The following is a 20,420-nucleotide window of genomic DNA, read 5'->3' as shown; positions in this document are numbered from 1 at the left end:
GAGAGTATCATCAACTCAACTTATACTCACATTGGATAACTCTACGGAAGCTTAGAGTATCCACAGAAGCCCCAGAAGCAAAAATCTCACTACAAGATAGATCCAGTAAACATCTTTGAACCAAAGGTACTCTACACAACGAGAAACAAATCCCCATCGGTTTAATCTTTAGTTAAAATAACGTACAGAACTCCCAGCACATGCCTTCCAGCTCATATCAGCATGAAACAATCCAACCTGCACACGAAAGCATGCCCTTCTCCGTTGTAGCAGCTCAAATGCCTTCGTCGCATTGCCATGCCATATTCTCGGCACGTATTGCACCATGTGCTCTGGGCCGCGCTTTCACACCGGAAAGCGACCGCCGGCACACACGCGGTACATGAATGTGCTAAAGTTTCAGCACTACCACCACTTTTTCAATCGATCGCTCAAAAGCCATATGCTGCTGAATCTGCAGCGTGCAGGATATAAGGACCAGGGAAAATCGCACCACACATATGCCCGATGTCTTGTCGAAAAGAGAGACACAGAGAGAGAGAGAGAGAGAGAGAGAGAGAGAGAGAGAGAGAGTGAGAGAGAGAGAGAGAGATCATGATAAAAGGGTTAATCATGATTTATTGCAAAACTTTGCCCCGGCCTTCAACGCTCGAACACACATCACAGGAGTTAGATCAAATCGAAACACGCAGCCACTCCACCACGTTTGACGTCAGACGATGGGTCAGCAAACGATGTGGGCAAACGAGGAAACGAAACACGAGGCCGGCGCATTCCGTGAATGCGAGAAAGAAAGCCCAGCGAAACACTTAATTAAAACTGGATAGTATCTTGTGACCAGTAAAGACGCCCCAGACAGCAACCCTTGGCCATATCCTTAGCTCACGAGAAGGAAAAAAAACCGAAAGAGCCCTTGAAGGTTCATTGGTAGTAATGAGGAGACATTATCATTACACAACCAGACACACACACACCCCATAGGTCAATGAGTTCAAAAACCGGGGTTCATGGCGTGCTAAAGAGTTTGGGTCAAAGTGGTCCAAAGGCGACAACAAAACCGGGAAGCTTGTTATGCGCATTTTTTTCTGGACCAAAAAGAAAATTCCTTCAGAGTCGGTACTGCAAACATTAACCTACAAAAAGGCACAAGAATTGGGGTCTACAAGGCGACGAATAAAAAAAAAACTTCCAACTAGTCCATTGCGTGCAGCAAATGAGACCTTTCTTGGCGCTCTGTTCAGTCGCTAAGGGTGTGAGAGAGGTCCTCCCGTAATAATGTCTGACGGACTCCCTTGGTGGTAAGAAACGTTTACCTTTCGGTCGATGACTTCAAGCTGATGAACTGTTATACCAAGGCGTATTGTCGTCTGGTATGGCGAGGCCCAATAAATTGTGGAGGCCAATCGAGAAACCCTTATCGATGCTAAAGATTACCTGGTTTACTTTCCAAGGTACTACTCTTGATCTGATATATCCGAGAACCTACTTCTGGGCAGGAAATCACCTAAATCGTTTTGGAGCGCTTTTTGCTGTAATTATTACATTACTGCATGTTACCAGATTATCAAGATGAATTATTAATTAAAGCAACGCATTTTCAAAGGTTCTACCACGCATCCCCAAAGTGCTCAAAGTATCCCACAGTCGGCCAAAAAAAAGGCCACACATTCCATGAAGCACATTACATTGGCAGCCGTTTCATTCCAGCGCCATTTTACGACACCACCATCGTTTAGCTGGCAATCGATGCGAGATTTGCCGGAAATAGTTTTTTCCACCGTCACTGATTCCTACGTGTAACAGGCGATGGCAGTGGGTCCAGGATTATCGACATCGGCGGCTCCACAAACACTCACACACATTTTCCACCGCCATATCGTTTGACGCGTGCTATCGTCTCGTTGATGGATAAAAATGAATTTTTAATCATATTGACAGTTAAGTCAGTACAGCGTGCTTGTGTGTGTCTGTGCGCTGTGAATATGTTAGCCCGACTGCTAGTGGTCCCGAGAGTGTTAGTGTGAAGCAAAAAGAAAATACAAAAACAAGAGGGAAAAAAGGAAGTAGGTTGCCCTCGGTCGTTGCCGTACAAGCCGTACAACCGTCACCGTCGGAAAATGGAATATCGATTTTACTCTATCGCCCTCACTTTACCCACTACTACCTTCCACGACACACTCTCTAATGTTCTCCCCAGAGAGAGAGAGAGAGAAAAGCCCCCTAGTGGAGCAGCAATTGTGTTCGATGTGTTGTGTGCCCGCTGCAATATCTAGGACATTTCACGTTCGGTTTTGTCTACCGAGCCCGAGCCGGTGGTTTGCATTGCCCGGAACTCCTCTATTGATTGAGGGAATGCAATTTCTATGTCCGCGCCACTTCCTGCTCGATATCAATTCCCTTCCCGTTTCCACCACAATCACAATCGGTTGGGCAGGGCAGCTTTCCGGGAGAAAGAAGCAAAGGGCTAGAATAAAGCAAATAAATAAAGCTTTCCCCGCGATGCAACTCATGACGCCCGCGAAGTGGTGTATCGTGCCTGCGACATTGACGAGTCATTTTCCAATTCTGGCCTGCGCTGGGCGATGAAGCTTGATTTAGTGATTGCTTGTGGTTGTGTGTGTTAGTGTGTTGCATAGCAAAACAGAATTATTATCATTGCCGTGGTAGTGAATCAGTTTCGGCAAAAGGCCTACGAGGCTGCAGTTCGAAAATGCCAACGGCTGCATCGGCGCCCCACCGGACGGTCAGGGCCGACAGTTCGATTCGTTGATGGTTCGTGTACACGTGTTCCCGTTCAAACCACTGCCCAAAAGTTCAACTGAACGTGCATCACTGTAAACAGAGCTGTAGAGCAAGAACATTCCTTTTTGTCTAAACCTTATCAAACATCCATCATTGTCAAACGCAACTGAATTTATGATGTATTTCGTTTATCCGGCGAGCACATTGTGATGCATTAAACATTATCAATTCTGCCACCGTCATCATTTGTAACGAAAATTTATTATTTTCCACCATTACAGATGTATGGTTTTTGGGGTTGGTTCGAGAATCGGTCTCGTTCGATCACTTCTTGAACTAATTTCATTTAAAAAGAATGATTTCTTAATTTGATGTACGCTAACGATCTTTTCCTTCCTTCGCGTACGGTCTCTTGTCAGTTTACGCGGAAAGGAAAGGGGAATATCGTAATGAACGAGTAATTTACGATGGTACAGGAGATTTTTATCGGTCCCTGCAGTTTTCTCCTTCATTGTGGGCTGGCTACAAATAAGATTTTTATTTATTTTACCCCTCATTATCTGATCTGCTGCCTTTGCAATCTCTGAACTCGCAAGAGAAGAAAGGGATGATTTGGAGTGATTTATCTTGTGGCAAAGGAATCAATTAAATGATCATACAAAAAAGGTTGATAATGATTGGAGATGACCAGAGTTTGTTGTTGATTGAGATCCAAGATTAAGGTGTTTTGAGTCTAATTCACTGATTGATTCTTTAATTTTTCTTATTTATTTTGTATTTTTAAAAGAGAAGGCAAATTCTTCTTGAAAGAGAAGAATGAAACAAAAACAGCAAACGATACTGATTTTTATGTTTCTTGCCTACAACAACTTCAATTTCTATCACTTTCTCTGTTGCATATTTGTCTATGCAATTCAAAGTTTATCAAATAACGATAGGACCTAACACAACAATACATTCCCAATCAAGCAACAATTAAACCCAAAACCCACAGCTTCACCACATTCTTTTTGTGGTCGCTGTATTAAACCTTTCCCTAGCAATCGGACCTAACCATTGTACCGATTTCCCTTTCCTAAACATCGAGAGCATAGCAATCGAACCACAAAGCTGGGGAAGTATTGATTTTAAATTATTTTTCTTTTACCCGGCGTTCCACCGGCGTCTTGTTCTCATTTCCCATGTAAATCCTCCCTCCGTGTCTACGGACATCGGCAACCACAGTCACACTAGCGACGGGATGAAAACGGAATCGGTGAAAGTGTGGAACTGCGCTGCTGCACACGTTGACAGAGACGGTGTAATACACCGGGGGCAAACCGGGGACTGACAGCGAGCGAACGAGCGACAAAAAAGACATTAAGGTGAAGGAATAACTTAATCGTAAGTGCATTAGAATGATTATAGTCGTTGGCCAGCGTAGTTCCCGTCGTCTGCAGCGGCCCAATCCCGAAAGGTGAATGTAAATCCATCAGAAATAATGGTTTTATCGAGCGGAATCCGGAGAGCGGAACGCAACACACGCTACACATTATTAAGCTGGCTGTGACACATATCCCGGCACGAGTGCCTGATGAGGAAGGCAATAAAGCTTCCGAAAGATCTCACACCAAATGCCCTATGGCTGTGTAGCTTATCCGTGGGTTGAACACATCAACGATATTTGTTTCAATTTTTGGGGGTAAAGAAACACACGAAACTAGCTCTTTCGTTCAGATTTATTTATTCAACTCATTAAATGAATTTTTAGCTGCCCTCACTTGAAACAATAAACATGCAGCTAGCAGAAGGTGCATAAATCGTTAAGATACACAGAGTATGTGAGCTACTGGTGCTTTGCATGCTCAGTATGACGTCTGGAATAATACTTGCAATACTACTGTTTCTGAAATTAATTATTTTTGAAACTGTTTATTTGTATATCAAACCGAAAAATGCTTTACAGCCGGTTTAATGTAAAGAGAGCATAATAATGCTAGCTACAACTAATTTTTTATATTGTATAACCAATATATAAACCAATTCCAGTTGAAGAATTGTGAAACAATCTGTAACGTAGTATATTTTCTTCAGCAGACTAAAGATGTTTACAAAATGAACAAAAGAAATTATTTTGATACCTTCAATTTGTACTGAGGTAAGAGAGTAACGACGGTTGTAAATTGGCGTGTCCAGTCTTTAATCACACAACCAACACTGCCAGTCTTGTTCCAGGAATGGCCTGAATCAGACCTCGTTAGGGCCTTGCAAGAACCTTCGCGTCTTCTATTGTAACACCAGTTCGTACAGTATCTCTCCTCTTTTAGTATCTAGATTATGACGATAATAATTCATTACATTATCCAGGATCAAAAACACACTTCAATTTATCATACTTCAAGAGTCCCAAACAAATAACAAATCGTAAGATAACTTTTAATAACGATACATGATTTTGACAATTTCTTATCTAGGGACGAGCTTCACAAACACACCGTTCACCGGTTTCAGAGTCATATCGGCTTTGAGACGCAGCTGATTGCTTGCTTCGCACGGTAACAACTGATAGTTGGCCAGCAGCTTCACGAGCACGGTTTTCACCTCAAGCATCGCGTACCGCTGTCCAATACAGTTCCGAGAGCCCGCACTAAACGGCATGTAGCTGAACGGCGGTCGCTTGGCCGAGGCTTCCTCGCTGAATCGTTCGGGATCGAAACGATTCGGTTCAGGATACAGTTCCGGATTGTGGTGCAGTAAGTAGATCATTATGAAGAAATCGAGTCCCTTCGGAATGGTCACTCCGTCAATCACCATGTCACCGGCCGATCGACGCCCTATGACCGGTACAGGAGGGTTGATGCGAAGTGTTTCCTTGATCACCATCTCAAGATACTTCAGCTGCTGCAGTGTGCCGTAGGTAAGCTCTACAGTTTTGGCATCAGGTCCCACGATAGCCAGAATCTCGTTGTACACACGCTGTTGGATGGAAGCGTCGCGAGAGAGATGGTACGCGGCAAAGCTTATACAAGAGGTGGTTGTATCATGACCCGTAAACATGAACGTATCTACTTCTTCCCGAATTTCTGAATCGGACAGCGCTTTACCGTCCATGGTAACGTTCAGTAGGAGATCCAATAGAGTCATCCGACGCTTCCCATAGACGTCCTCTTCGGCAAGTGGTTTCTGGGCTCGCTGCTGTTCTTGAGCGTCGGAATGCAGTTTCTTCTTACGATCGCTGATCACCTTATGGGCGAAATCGTGTATCACCTTCACCAGCTCTTGCTGACGACGGTGGGCTTTAGTAAACTGGAATGCCCATTTGTATTCGCGAAAAAGCGAGAAAAGACGCTTCAGGATAATATCAGTCATTCTGAAAGAATCACAAGCACATTTACTGTACAACTTCAACCCACTACGGCTCTTACTAACGCTTACTCTTTCACTGCCAGCACGTATTCTGAGTTCGGATGCTGTTGCGTGTTGAGCTTGACACTCATGGCAGATTCGGAGATGATGTCCAGTGCGCAGTACGTCACGTGGTTGTAAATATTGCAATCCGTACCATTCGCACTCGTCTTCAGCTTCTCGATCAGCACATCCGACTGGTGGTTCATGATGACAAGGAAATCCTCCAGTATTTTGAAATGAAACGCTGGTGTTATGATCTTTCTACGCTGGGTCCACTTCGATCCGGTCGATACGATCAGTCCCGTTCCGAGCCAGGGTCTCATGAAGTCGTAAATGATCGTCTTTTCGATCGTACGCGCTTGCATGATCTGCCCAATCACCTTCGCATCGGAGACATGCAGTGAAGGAAAGTTGAACAGGCTCTGCGTAATAAGGGTTTTACCATACAGTTTATGGAGTCCAATGAATGTAGTAAATAATCCTTCGGCACTCAGATCCTTGAAGTGATAAGTCGAGCCAAACACCGGGATCGCGGGTACAACTTTAAAGTTGGGAAGTCGTTTTTGAAGCATCAACACAGCGACACGGTTCCGGAAGATGGTAACGATCATCCAGACAAGGGCGGTGCCCAGACATATACTCAAAAGAACTAAAAACATCTCGATCACAAACACCTTTAAATGCGAGTTTGGAGAAGAGAAAGGGGAACAGCGAAAACAGTTCACTATCGAGAGCTGTTCCTGGACCTTTGGTGCTGTTCAACGCCAAACACAACACTGATTCCACGGTCAGCCTTGGCCGTGAATATATAAACATATATCTGAGAAAGTCAATGTTCGTTAGAACGCAGCCACCAAAACCAGTTATTTTTGCAATGCAGTTTGAAGCGAAACGTTCAGGCGGATAGAATATACAAATAATCCAGAGAATCCAGAGAATCCCGAGAATTGAGCAATATTGCGTCATCCATGAAAGACTTGCAAATGCACGTACAAAACACATACAAAAGTTTGTTTTATCAAAACTTCTTCTTCTTCTTCTTTGGCTCAACAACCGATGCCGGTCAAGGCCTGCCAACCCACTTGTGGGGTTGGCTTTCAGTGACTTATTGATTTCCCCCCATAGCAGGATAGTCAGTCCTACGTATGGCGGCACGGTCCATTTGGGGATTGAACCCATGACGGGCATGTTGTTAAGTCGCACGAGTTGACGACTGTACTACGAGACCGGCCTAAAACTACTTCACCTATCAAAACTACTTCAAACAAAACTATATCATAACAAGTGTTGATCCTGTCGTTGCCGGTTTGTTTCAATTGAAACAATTGGTACAACCTTTAAATCAATAAACGATGTCACCTAACCGACGGCGGAAATCTTGACCCAGAAAGTTACGAGAATGACCCCATAAAATAAAACCACGGTTCGTTCATACCAATTCGCAAAGCCCCCGGGCACCCCCTTTATGAAACACCCTCAGTATGGGGCGGTCCCATTTTTCCTACACCTTCGTGTGGTTTGTGCAGTTAAGAAAATGGGCCGAGAACGATTTCGGAACCATAAGCGAAAGTGGCACACATTTTTCGCCCCGCTAAGCCGCCCGGTTATTCGGGCGACAAAATTAAATTACTTCCTTTGCCCGGGCGAACAGATTTCGACGGCAGCATAACACGTCAGCACAGGTGGTGTATGGATTGTTCAAAAGGACCCGTTAGAGAGAAAAAAAACACACACATAACCTACACAGGAAAACTGCTAATGAACCTTTTTTTTGTATCAAAAATGAGAAAATTTGCTTGTGCTCAATTGCGGCATCATTTAGAGTTGCAACAGCTCTCACAAAAAAGTGTCATTAATTATTGTGCTTTGCTGAGAAACTTCTTGTCATCATTTTCTAACGGAGTTTTGTTTTTTTTTGTGCTCTTCTTCGAAAGGTTTTAGCTCATCATAATTTCTAGCCCTAGCTCGCCAAAGTGTATCGATGTGTGCGCGGAGCGCGAAGGAAAAGCAAAACATTAAAATTAACTACAATTTCCTTCCGGTTGAACTCTCGCGACTGGGCCGAACGCTGGGGGACGCGGTGGAAAAACATACCTCCAGAGCGTTCGTTGGGCACTGTTTTGTTCTCTTTGGTTAGCGCGGTACATGCAATGGACTGAAGGCACAGCTAAATTGCATAGCAGCGGCAGAAAATTAGGTAACCAAAAGGGAGGTGTAACTAATTTCATGTCCAACGGCGAAAGCTGGCTGGCTTATGGGTAGCCGAAGAAAGCTTATGAACAAACATTTTATCAATATAGGACTGAAAGCGAGGTTGAGTTAGGAAAACAGGCTAGGTGCAAACAAGACAAAGCAATATGTAAGGAAAAATCATCACAATTCCTTCTATTAATAGTACAAATGTAAACAAAAATCAACAACAGCATCGATGAAATAACACTATTTAAAAGGAAAGGGAATGCTATTATAACGATAATAACTTATAACGAATGTTTATAGAACTAATAATTTGTAATAAAACAATAAACACAAACAACATCATAAACATATAAATATTACAAACAAATAAACCAATAAACCACAAGCCACCATCCAATAACGTTTTCCTTCCCAAAAATCACACCACAAAACTTCAACAGCATGAACATTGCTTCATAAAGAAGCTACACCTAGAGCACCAAAGCCAAAACACCCCAACCCCCCAAGCACACAAATCCCAGCCAATTGAAGCCATATTGGAGCCCTCTGCTTTTCGCCAACAGTACGGCAAAGACACCAGCACATCACCACCAAAAAGAGCGAGCTACAGCTCACTGAGGGAGCATGCCACGGGGCAAAAGCCGGCTAGTGGGCTGGTTGAATTTTAACGTTTACATATAAATTTCCCATAAAATCGACAACGTCGTCGGCCGCAGCATCGGCTGTTCGGTTCGCCCCTTTTTCGACCCCTTTCACTCTATCTACGCTGTTGGCTCAACTTTTCATTTCTTTTAAGATTTCGTTGCTGTTCCGAGCTGGAACCGCACGGATTCGTGGGAATAAAGAAGAACCAAAAATAAATCGAAAACACGTGCACTCTTCCAACCCAATGGACGGACGGAACTGTGTATGCTAATTCGGAATCGATAAAATTCACACATCTCCATACGATTGGAGAACCTTTTGCTATCGATTTTCGATCGATGCCGGTAAAAATTCTCCATAAGAACCGCATAGAAAGCATCTTCTTCAGCGTAGAAAATTAAATGCTTTCAAAGTGTCGATTCAACAGCACCAGAGCAACGAGGTTTGTATTCCTCCGTATGCTACCATCAAGAAAATAAACCATTTTGGGTTTATCATCCCCACAAAAGAGATTGATTTAACCATCGGTTGTCTACCTTTTCACGTGCAGGAACGCTTTGAAATGCTTCATTCTTCATCACTCTTCACCGGACCTTGGCTAATCAATCACACCACCGAAAACGGGAAGCATGTTTCCTTCACCGCTGTAAACATTTCTTTTACCCAGAAAACCTTGCTGGACACGAGAAAGGCCATGGAAATGAAAATGTTGGTTCTGTTTCTTCCAATTCTTGCCTTTATTGCTGTGAGTTATTGATCATGGTGAAGGTTTAGGTTTGCTTCTTTCGTGAAAGACCACGTGGAAGATTGATGACTTTCCCAATCACACACACTCACCATGCATGATTTGGATAGAAAACCTGCTGCAGAAAAAATATATATATTCGATCGATAGCACAAAACGCAACTAGTGATGTTACATGAGAAATTGATAAAACACTAGAGCTCGTAACATTTAATTTGATTTTGATGCGGAGTTACTTAAATCCCGCCCGGAGATACCCATTACCAAATAATTGGACATTGGTTTGAACATAAGAATACATGTACCATGAGTCAATTTTGGCTGAATCGTGATAAATCGTGACATAATGTCTCAATACATTCGAGCACGACGATGCCAACAAGCTTGAGACTCCAGCACAAAGCCTGCCTGCACCCTACTGGCAATGTGCACGAACATCAAAAGCTTAAAGCCACGCTTCATCTCATCAATTTCGTTCAGACGAGCGAAAATAGGAAATTCAATCAACAGACTCGCAAGACTTACTTCATTTCCTTCTCGCCAATCATCGGCTGCGCCTATCCGCGAGGTTACAATTTCTCGTTTCGTCTGCTTTGTGCTGCTGCCCGGTATTATCTGGGTTTTCTTCTTCCCACATACGGACGCGGCAGGCCTCGCTGGCATTTTAACAAGCCAAGTTTGATCAGCATAATTAACATAGCTACCCAAATCTGTAATCGCATCCAACGCTGCCAGGCGTTGTACGATCAGCATTTCCACTTTTACCGACATGTTTCTTTCATGTTTCACTTAGCTCGGCTGCTGCTGCTGCTGCTGCCAGCCATATCATCGCACGTCACTGGCTTTATGCTGGGACGGTCTGCTACGCGTAGTCTCGCCTTTCGGAGAACATTATCCGAACGCTATCGAATACCGATACGATTGCAATATGCAACTTCACCGTATTATCACACGCCCACAGCCACACTCACACACACGATCTGCAGGTGTTTGTCTTCGCCACCCCGGGGAGGCACCTGCAACATGGAATGTGAATTTATGGAACAAGTATTTTGTAAGCTATCAACACACACAAACGATGCCTTGTTTGTTGTTTTTCTTTCGCATTTTTTTTTTCGCTCGTTTCAAACCATAACCACCACCTGCAGCAAAAACATGCCCCGCAGCCGAGCATGTAAATGGGAGGGCAGGCGATGGAGGTGCATGCAGAGATTTTAAGTTGAGTTATGATAGTGAGGTGCGCTTCCTGGCACCGGTTGAATATACGCCAGGCACGTGCGCGCGTAGTGGGGAAAAGAAAAACAATCCGTCGAGCACAATTGAAAACAACATTAAGCTGTACTCTGCAACAGTAAAGGGGAGAGGGGAGGGTCTACATACCTCTTTCGACAGTAAAACAGTCAAAACATCTAGAGCTCAAACCCAATGCAATGTGTTACATTACTTCGGTCGGTCGGTCGTAGCGAAGTTTTTTTTCAGGCCGTACACCAACAAAAGGCGTGTGTTTTGATGGCTTTCTATGTTGATTCGGTGAAATGGAACAAAATCATCTTACAAAAACACCTATTGTACTTGTCAACAGGGGTAGAAGATTTCGGAAGCAATTAAAGATGCGTTTTATAAGTGTTTTTTGCTTGAGATACCACCACCATCACACAGTCATCCTTCACATTCTTTTAATATTGCAATATCTGCGCATTGTGCATAGATATTAACAGTTTTCGCCATTATTGTCCATTTTATTATAAGCACGTAGTAAAACTGCAATAATCACATTATCGTTGCGCTCACAATACATCAGCGCGCATTAGAGGTTTAATCGCGCTTCATATTTGATTTGAACCCACGACCAGTGGTGCTGTACGACGGTGAACGTGACACCGACACCACGAGACTGCTATCAATTTGGTTCGTTGCATACGAAATAAAAGCCACTGGGTGCATGTGTTGTTTTGTATGTAAATAATGCATTTGTATGAAAATGAAACAATAAAAGATGGATAGTAGAGAACTCATAATGCCAAATAAAAATTGTCGCTTAACGAAGATTGTCTCTTGTGCAGTTTCATAGTAAAATGGTTTTAATTGTTTTTATTCCTTTATTTTTTAGAGTATGATATGGAAGCAATACATTAAACAAGTCTTCATCGTGCTTTGTATATATGACCATTTAACTCCATTTATGTCGCATTACTATTATATTTATTTAGTTTTAATAAAAATAGTAATAATCGTAGGTAAATGATTATATACTTTAGTATAAAAGCGGTATCAATGAAGTTAAATAAATTCCTCTAAAAGCTGCATATATCACACCAAAAAATACGAAGACATATTTTGCCCGCAAACGCACTCATAAACTACATAACAGACGCTTTTTCCAACACCACAGGCGATAAAATACTACCTTCTCTTGCTAGCTTTGCATCTTTGCAGCTTTCGGGTTAATCCTGTTTTAGGGCTTTCAATTAACGGACGGATCAAGTTTTACGGCACCCAAAAGCTATTTCCTCTCGTTTACCACCGCGTTCGCGTTCCGAAGCAATCGAAGCATCATCTCTCACAAGAGGCAGTCTAGCAAACTTGCGCGAATGCAGATTGAGACACCATTTCATCTCATCGCGATTTTCCTGCCACTTTTCCTGCTGTTGGGTGTCTTTCATCCGGTTCGTGGAAAAAAAAGAAACGCAATTCTGTACCTCGCATATCGAGCTGATTGTGTAGCTGTGCAAAGAGGAAACATGCGAAAAACCCAGCCAGGAGGAAAAATCCACTTTATTGCAGCACTAAGCGAAAGAGATTTGCGATTGCCAAAATACCCAAAGCGCTCGTCGTGGGATAAGTTAGGGTGGTTCTGTGCGAGATTCGCAAACAATTTACTGCAGCGAGCTAAGACGCTCTAAGCTTGCCGACGGTGGTATTCGAAAAATGGGGTTTAAATTTTTAAAGCAAAAATCAAACCCTTCATCCCGCCCTTCTGAAGAGAATTTGCAAAGCAATGTAGCTGCAAACTGAAGCATCCAGCATAACAAAAAATAACCAAACTGAACTCAACACATTCTCTCTGGCTAGTCTGGCTTGTCAATCAACGAATGTACGCACAACTGTATCGCAAATCGAGGATGGGGACAAAGGGATTTTTTTTCTCGCTAGGATTAGAACGCGTTTCGATTCGCTCCATTTACTTCTGTCTGGCGTTCGGTGGCGATCGAACCGAACACAGTACCAAGAACAAAACACACCTCGTTTATCAAATCCCCTACAGGCTGGGCAGGGCTGAGAGTACGGGAGGCCCCGCGCGACCAGTTCAATGGATTGTCGAATGTCACATGACTCCTCTCACTATGATTATCAACGCGCGGGCGCGCCTTCCCGTGACGGGGAAAATCTTCACCCATCGGGCCGAGGGACGGGCCGACGGGACGGGTTGGACAGCATAGCCGTGAGGGGAGCTCGGGAGGTAGGATTGGACAGATGCTCGAGCATACAGCACACCGATGAGTCGGCACTGTGAAGCCAATGGAAAAATGAGATATCAAAAAGCATTTAGGAATTACTGAACCGTGTCCAGTGCTTCACGTCCCCCGTCGTTATGTCGTTTTCGTTTCGCTGGAAATCGGTTTAAAATAGAAGGAATTCCATACGCGCGCCCGTTTGGTAAGAGTCTCTCATTGCTAGCCCTTTCGGGGCTGGAAAATCACCAGAGAAAATAAGCCACTCTTGGGAGCTGACATCCGTGAAGATAGCTGTTGACTTTTATTAAGATCTCTTGAGGAAAGGTTTCGGTTGATTAGGACAGTACACTAGAGCGTTACTTCTGACTGTTATTAATATCAATAGAAAGGTGTTTGGAAGAATTGAAGTTTCAAACCGAAAAGAACATCTAGCAAGAACTCATCTCATTCAGCAAATGGTGGAACTAAATACAGTGTATACAGTAAACATTCTAAACTTTTCATTCTAAACGTCTCTAATCGTATCTAATAGTTGTAATACAGTTATATCATCAGTCTATAAATTTCTAATTAAGAAACCTTTGGTTGTTTCTAATCAATGAGCGCATCAAATGAACAACATTCAGATTTTGTAAAAAGACATTAAGTCCATATATATCCAGGAGAACCCAAGTTAGTTTAAAGTGAAAACAATGGACACCGAGAGTTCATATCATGTTCATTACATCTGTACCGTAATTGCAGTGAAATTACGGGTCTACTGCATATACAAACAAGATTAAAATATCAAAGAAATGAGGCCTGCTTGGGTTTGCCACGGTTTTTTTTTTTTGCTGTTTCCCAATATTTTTTGATTGCTTGTGATAAGAACCCCAAAAATAATAATAAGAAACAAAACAAAACAAAGGCAAGCCCTGTAATACTTCCTGACTTGTTTATCTGTGAATTAATCAATCAATACGCCATCATGGCGAGTCAGCCATCAAAAGATTTTCAAAAGTCAGCCCAACAAAGGTTGTTGTGTGGTATAAGGGAACAGGGAAACGTTTACCCCCATCAATAATTAAACACGTCTGTAAATAATCCAATAAATTCATATTTTTACTTACCTTCGACATTGTTGTTGCGTTGCGTGAGCAAATTTCCCCGCTTCCCGCTGCAGCACCCGGAACGTTTTGTGCCTTCGCTCTTCACAATCGAACGTCCACGCGCGGGCGAGACGTCATCGGTTAACAGTTAAAGCGAGCACCAAAGCTCTCGCGTTTTACCAATGGAATGTGTATGTGTGTGTTACGTATTTGTTTTTCCTCCTCAAACCACCCTCTCTATTTTTCTTAAATCACTACACAAACTAAAAGTGGGCTTTTCTGGCTCGCCCCAGGTGGGCAAATTACATCCACTTTCTTCGTCACTTCAAAAAGGGCACACCAATTGACACAACCCGGAACCAAAGGGGCCCCCAAGGGCCGGCAAATTCACAGACACACTTGTGCACACACACACTCACACACTAGCTCCACGTCACTAATTAACGATGTACGATGGTGAGAAAATTGATTAAAATAAGCACAGTGAATCCATCGGATTCAGCTTGATGATGGTTGCTCTGGGGCGTGCATCACACAACGCAACCACACGACGGCCAAAATTCACACAGAAAACCCAATTGGTTTTCAATTTTTCCAATAAGCCTCTTTCTCGAATCCTCTCTACGCTTTACGCCACTCTAATGGTAATCAGCACATACACATTCACACAAACAAACAAACAAACAAACACACTAGTAGAAACTGTACGGATGAGATCACAAATGAAAACGAAATTAAATGGAAAATTCCCGCACGAGATAGAATTTCACCACATTAAAACGGACACGTAGGGGGGGGGGGGGGCGGAAGAGCAAAATTGTGCAAGCAACAAGTCATACACGTGGAGAGAGAGAGAGAGAGAGCGAGTGTGTGTATTTGTGTCCGGTGGAGCCCCCAGTGCAATGGCTACGTGTGTCGTTGTCCTTTGCCGCACGCCGTAGGTTCACTTTCCGGCCTCTAGCAAGCCCCGTCGGAGGCTCATTACACCGGATGTAGTGCGAGTAACAACATTAGCAAACGAAGCATCGTACCCCGCAAACACAAACACCAATCATTATTGTCTTAGTGATTTCGATTTCCTGCAGCCACACACAAAGGTTAAGCGTCTTTTAAGTGGTGTTAGCAGTGCGCCATATTGGTTGAATTGGGGGCAGAATTGGTGGGAAGGTAGCACTAATGTCGTATACTTTCTTTCCACACTATCACACCTATAGTGGTAGCTAATTCTAATACAGCCTTATTTGCACTGCTTTTGCGGGATAAGCCTTACAAAAAAGGTAGCTACAGTACGCTCACAAAGGATGCTGTGACGCACCAGTATCGCATCTGTCAAACACTCGCTTAATTACACTCGCGCGCACACACACACTTACATCGCAAACGCACCTGTCTACAGCCAGCTAGCAGGTGCACAAACACAAACAAGAAGGTAAGCTCGCTTACAACAAGTCGTCAAGCTCCTATTATTTCTAACCTCCAAAGCGCAGGATTATGACCCTGACGCACACACACGCACACACACACTGGCTGCCTCGTTTCCTCTCCGACAATCGATTGCCCGCACACGGTAACCGAACCGAGAGGAACGCGGCAACGCACACCACACAACCGTCAAATGCTGCTGCCCGGCACAACGACGAGTTCACAAATGACGGGCCCGATGGATGGCGCTCCGTGTTGCGACCGGCCGTGATTGGTGATGGTCCGGCTTTTTCGGGACCGCTTTCTTCTCCGTCCGCCATCATCATATCGCGATTGACACACACACACACACACACGGCGCGATTCACTTTCTTCGGTGAGCACTTAACTATGCAGGGGCGGCGTGGAGCGGGGCTTCCCGATTGAAAGGTGTAAGATTGGATAGGTTAAAACTCACCCGGCAGCACCGGTACCGGGGTTTTGGGTACGATCCATCAACACCACGCACATCCTCCCCCCCCCCCTTACCTTACCTTCTCCCGCAGAGCCAGTGTGTGAATGTGATGCGCGCCGGTGACTTACGGTGCTGCCTGCTTTTGCTTTTCCCGCGGAATGACTTTTCTATTTGGGCAGCCGGCAGCTGGAGCTGTCTTAGGGTGGCTGGCCACACACTCTCACTTTCCGGCGGCGCTAGCCACCGACAGCCTCCACCAGCGTGCCCCCATTATAGCCATCGCTTTGCTGTTGTTTGTTAGCTTTTGTTTTCTTGTTCGTCTCCCTCCTCCGTCTCCGCACCATCCACGGGGGGAGAGCCTTAATTTCCTTCCAACCGCTGGCAAAGGGCGGGGGGGAAAGTTGTACCTCTGTAAACCGTTACGAGCGCCAGCCACCGCCACCCTTAATGGTTCTTCATTATTAGCTCGGAAAATTTTGCCAATATCGCCACCGAGCGATGTGTGAGTTACTAAAAGACCAGACCCTGATCAAGGGCGACCGGTTGCTGGCCGTAGTGTGGTTGGATGCTGCAGGAGAGAGAAGGAAAGAAAGAAAAAAGGCATCTGTCGAGTCCGGTGAGAGTGTTGAAGGTGTTACCTTTCGATCAAAATCTCACCCCAACGGAGCATCAAAAATTTGCACCGACACACCGTATCACACCGTTTTTTGCTTCTTTTTTTGTCTTAAACGTTAGCCCTGATTGTATCGTTTATCTTTTTGCAGAAAAAAACACACTGCGAAGCAAACTAAATTGCTAAACCGGAGATTAAGCTTTTCTTTTTTTGTGTCTGTTTTTCTTTTTTGATATTTTCAGCAAAATATGCGCTCAAAGCTCAATTAAGCACGCGAAACCACACGATCTCCGATGATACTGCAGGTGCTGCAGTCTGATCTGATACGGGAAGCCTCAGGAAGTGAGATGTTTAACACACACACAAGCACACATGATCGCGGACATGATGAAGTAAGAACAGGGTGGACAGCACGCGGGTACGTGCGAAGGGAAGATATTTTAAGCGACGATCACTCGATCGATCGAATTTTCGGCCTGGAGTGAACCCTGTCGATCATTTTGTTTTCTTTCCCGTTTTTTCGCTTTCTTTGATTTAGGCTTGTTGATCTTTAACGTTATTCGTGCCCGGAGAAAATTCAGAGCTTGGTAAAAACTGGAGGAAATTGGACACATAATTGGGATTGGGTTTCATATTTGCAATTTCCTTTCGTTCGTAGTCCTTCCTGCTGGTTCCAAGGGTAAGCAGATGTGAAAAAAATGTATCGAAAATTTCACTTGTTTTCGTTAACCCTTCTTACAACGTAGGCACTTGTTTGTGAAATAATTTCTGAAGTGCTCCTTTTTAATAAATCCTGCAAAACTTTCAATAAGTTAATGATCACAGAGCAAAAGAAATCTATGTTGGTTTCATGATCAAACGAGTTTCTTCAGTTGTAAGCTATTTAAAGTATTCTAAAACTTGCCAAAACACTTCAAAATTCACTAAAAATGTGCATAGCATGGTTATTACAAAAACCTAAAAAGGGTTGATTGTGGTTTAATCAATCACGACTATTGTATTAAAGAAGAACATGCATTTTTGTCACAATTATCGAGATTTTTCTGTAAAATTCGGACAAGATCTATTCGAAGCAAATATCCAGGCATTTCCTTGAACTTCAACTTATTATGATGAATTCTTCAAACGTTGCTAAAAGCATACATCTGAGGTAAAAATAATATAAACCTTTGTTCTGTACTCTCTAGAGTCTAGTCAATGTTCTGTATTGAGACTGAGAACTTTGTCTAGGGGGAAAAAACAAAATAATCTTTGAATTTGGCTTTGAGCCTCTTACAAAATCTTGAGAGAAAAACACAGAAAGCTGAGAAGCTTTGAAGTCTCTAGAAGCTGTCTTTAAATATTAAAAGAAATATGAGAACCACTTCTTAATACTTCTTACTGGGGATTTGCTCAGAATCCAACAGAATTGATTCGCCAACGACTTCAATGATCGTAAAGAGTTTTGACAGAAATTGTCATTGTAAATATTTAAACAAATCACAAAAATAAAACAAAACCTATAAAAAAATCAAAAGCAAATCGATAACTTTAATATGACCTTCAAAAACTATTGTTAACTATTGTTTAGTTCAATTTAGGCCTCTAAAACTAAACGCATATTTGTTTGTTTCACTTAAAACACAAACTAACATATTTTGAACTAGCTCCACATCTGGCTCAGAGAGCCAACTGATAAAACAAATTTAGAAAACCTGTCCCATTCCACAATTTTCTTTTAATCAATTTTCGTAACAACTTCTTCGCCTTATCGCACGTGCAGCCAATTCCAACCGACCAATATCCAAACCCAGGAAAAGACCCACTTTTCCCCAAATCGTTCACAAAATTTATAATTTCTCCGCACTGTATATAATCCACCAATGTCCGGCGACTGCCCAAAAACTTTGTTAATAACAGAAATAATTTTCTTATTAACACCACTAATGGGAGCACACCGCGCACGGGCCCCCCCAAATCAAATGGCTCACTTTGCCGCAACGTCGATTGACGCCATCGAAAATAAATTTTAAAGACACCCAATCCCGCTCGATAACATCTAAACCCTGCCCCCCGCTGGTGACCGGTGCGCACGCGGTGTCCACTGCGCCCGGAGGCGGGAAGGCGCATTGCTCATAAATAAGCAACTAACTTAAAACCTATCCACCTGAAAATCCAGACGAAGCGACAAAAAATAAACGCAACGCACCACCGCCATGAGCGCGTAAAATGTAAGAGAAGTAATTAAAAGTGGAAAATATAACTATCAATCGCTGCACAGCGTGTGTACCATCTTCGCACGCCCCCGGGCGCTACCACATTTGGTCAGAATTACGTACCGTACCACGCGTAGTGTGGTACTGGCGCACGGCGTTTGGGCCCTCCCCACGCCAGAGCCCCGGAAGGCTTCGGGCAGTATTGGCAGAATAAACAAACAGTCTGCTCGAAGATATAAGCCACTTTCGAATAAATTACTTGTACACGTTATCCCCGCATCGTTCATACATTATTTAAGCCCGTTCGTTGTTGGCGTCCTTTTTGGCGTAACGGTCAATAGGGTGCACCATCGTCATCGTCATCGTCATCATCATCGTCATGTTGCGTCCGTTTTGCTTCATAAAGTTCGCGCTGGCGACAGGTGGAAGGTGAAGCAGTAGCAGTCTCCGCATCAGTAGCCGGCTTATGCCGAAAAAGCAAAAATGACGGAAAGCCTTGGAAAGTCATTTAATTACATAAATACTGCTGGACATCTGTCAAATAAAACATTAAACTAATTCCACCATTTTTTTTTAAAACTCGAAATTATCATTCAACGGTTGCGAGTTGACCAATGTGACAGGCGACAGGCGACATAATAGTCGGTTGCAGTTTGGAGTGACCAGCAGTTTATCTTAATTTTGTGCATTTCAGATTTTGTGCAGGTTTTTTTTCAAAAGCTTTCCCACCCTTTCCCCCTTTCCTTTCTCGCGATGGGTGGCAAGACGAACAGTTTTGTTGAGGGAGTGGAGCTTTTTTCGCAACCTTACAAACGCCTCCCGCTCCGCAATCTACCAACATAAGGGAGGAAAGATTTGAACTCTTGATTGCTTTTGATGTAAAGTTTTTACCTTTGCGACACATGCCAGCAGTCGACAGCTTATCTCCCAGCCGGCTCCAAACCAAACACTGCAGTGACGAAGTCAGCCATCTCACAATGGGCGATGTTTTACAATTAGATGTCTAATTTAGCGAACTTTTTCGGGTTCGGGTTCAACTGCCAGCAACTTTTAACAACTCTATGTAAGCACTTACCCTCCAAAAAAAAGCTTCACACAAAGCGATAAGAAGAGCTGCCATCAAAATGAAACCCAGCAGTGACTCGCAGCCAGCGGCCGCTGAGGAGAAGAAACCCAAAAACGAACCCCCGAGTAAGCCCCAAGAGTGTGTCTTATTATTCATAATTTCAGCTCAGCGTCACAGCATCCTCGACCAGCAGGCTGCTGCCGGCAAGTTCTCACCGAAACGTAGGTCCCGGGAGTTGGCAAATGGGGAAAAAAGGGTCGAAACAAACAAACAAAAAAACGCACACATACAAACAGCTTGAAATTCTTGGAGCAAAACTGGCTCCGCCTGGGGCGCGTTTCTGAAGTGCAGGCCCGGGCGCACAAAACATAAACCAGGAAACGAAGCCAATCAAGTGTCGGCAGCGCTG

General features: G+C 43.7%; 2 protein-coding genes across 5 annotated transcripts in view; both read right to left on the bottom strand.

Annotated features, from left to right (window-relative positions):
- The window catches only part of LOC121597696, a 143,815-nt gene that overhangs the window by 121,145 nt on the left and 2,250 nt on the right, over positions 1-20,420 (bottom strand). For 3 of the 4 annotated variants that reach the window (XM_041923681.1, XM_041923684.1, XM_041923682.1), the window contains exon 2: positions 14,283-14,963. In XM_041923681.1, coding sequence (XP_041779615.1) covers positions 14,283-14,291 — 9 coding nt within the window. In that variant the 5' untranslated portion in view covers positions 14,292-14,963. The remainder of the gene's footprint in view (positions 1-14,282; positions 14,964-20,420) is intronic. The other variant, XM_041923683.1, reaches the window with a different exon arrangement.
- LOC121597697 (cytochrome P450 4d2-like) lies at positions 4,920-6,791 on the bottom strand. Its single transcript, XM_041923687.1, has 2 exons — positions 6,157-6,791; positions 4,920-6,091 (listed from the first exon to the last, which is right to left on the bottom strand). The coding sequence occupies exons 1-2, from the start codon at positions 6,786-6,788 to the stop codon at positions 5,188-5,190; spliced, it is 1,536 nt and encodes a 511-aa protein (XP_041779621.1). The 5' UTR covers positions 6,789-6,791; the 3' UTR covers positions 4,920-5,187.

This window comes from Anopheles merus, chromosome 3R, assembly GCF_017562075.2.
Source record: "Anopheles merus strain MAF chromosome 3R, AmerM5.1, whole genome shotgun sequence".
Classification (NCBI taxonomy): Eukaryota; Metazoa; Arthropoda; class Insecta; order Diptera; family Culicidae; genus Anopheles; species Anopheles merus.
This window is presented reverse-complemented; position numbering and strand designations above follow the sequence as displayed.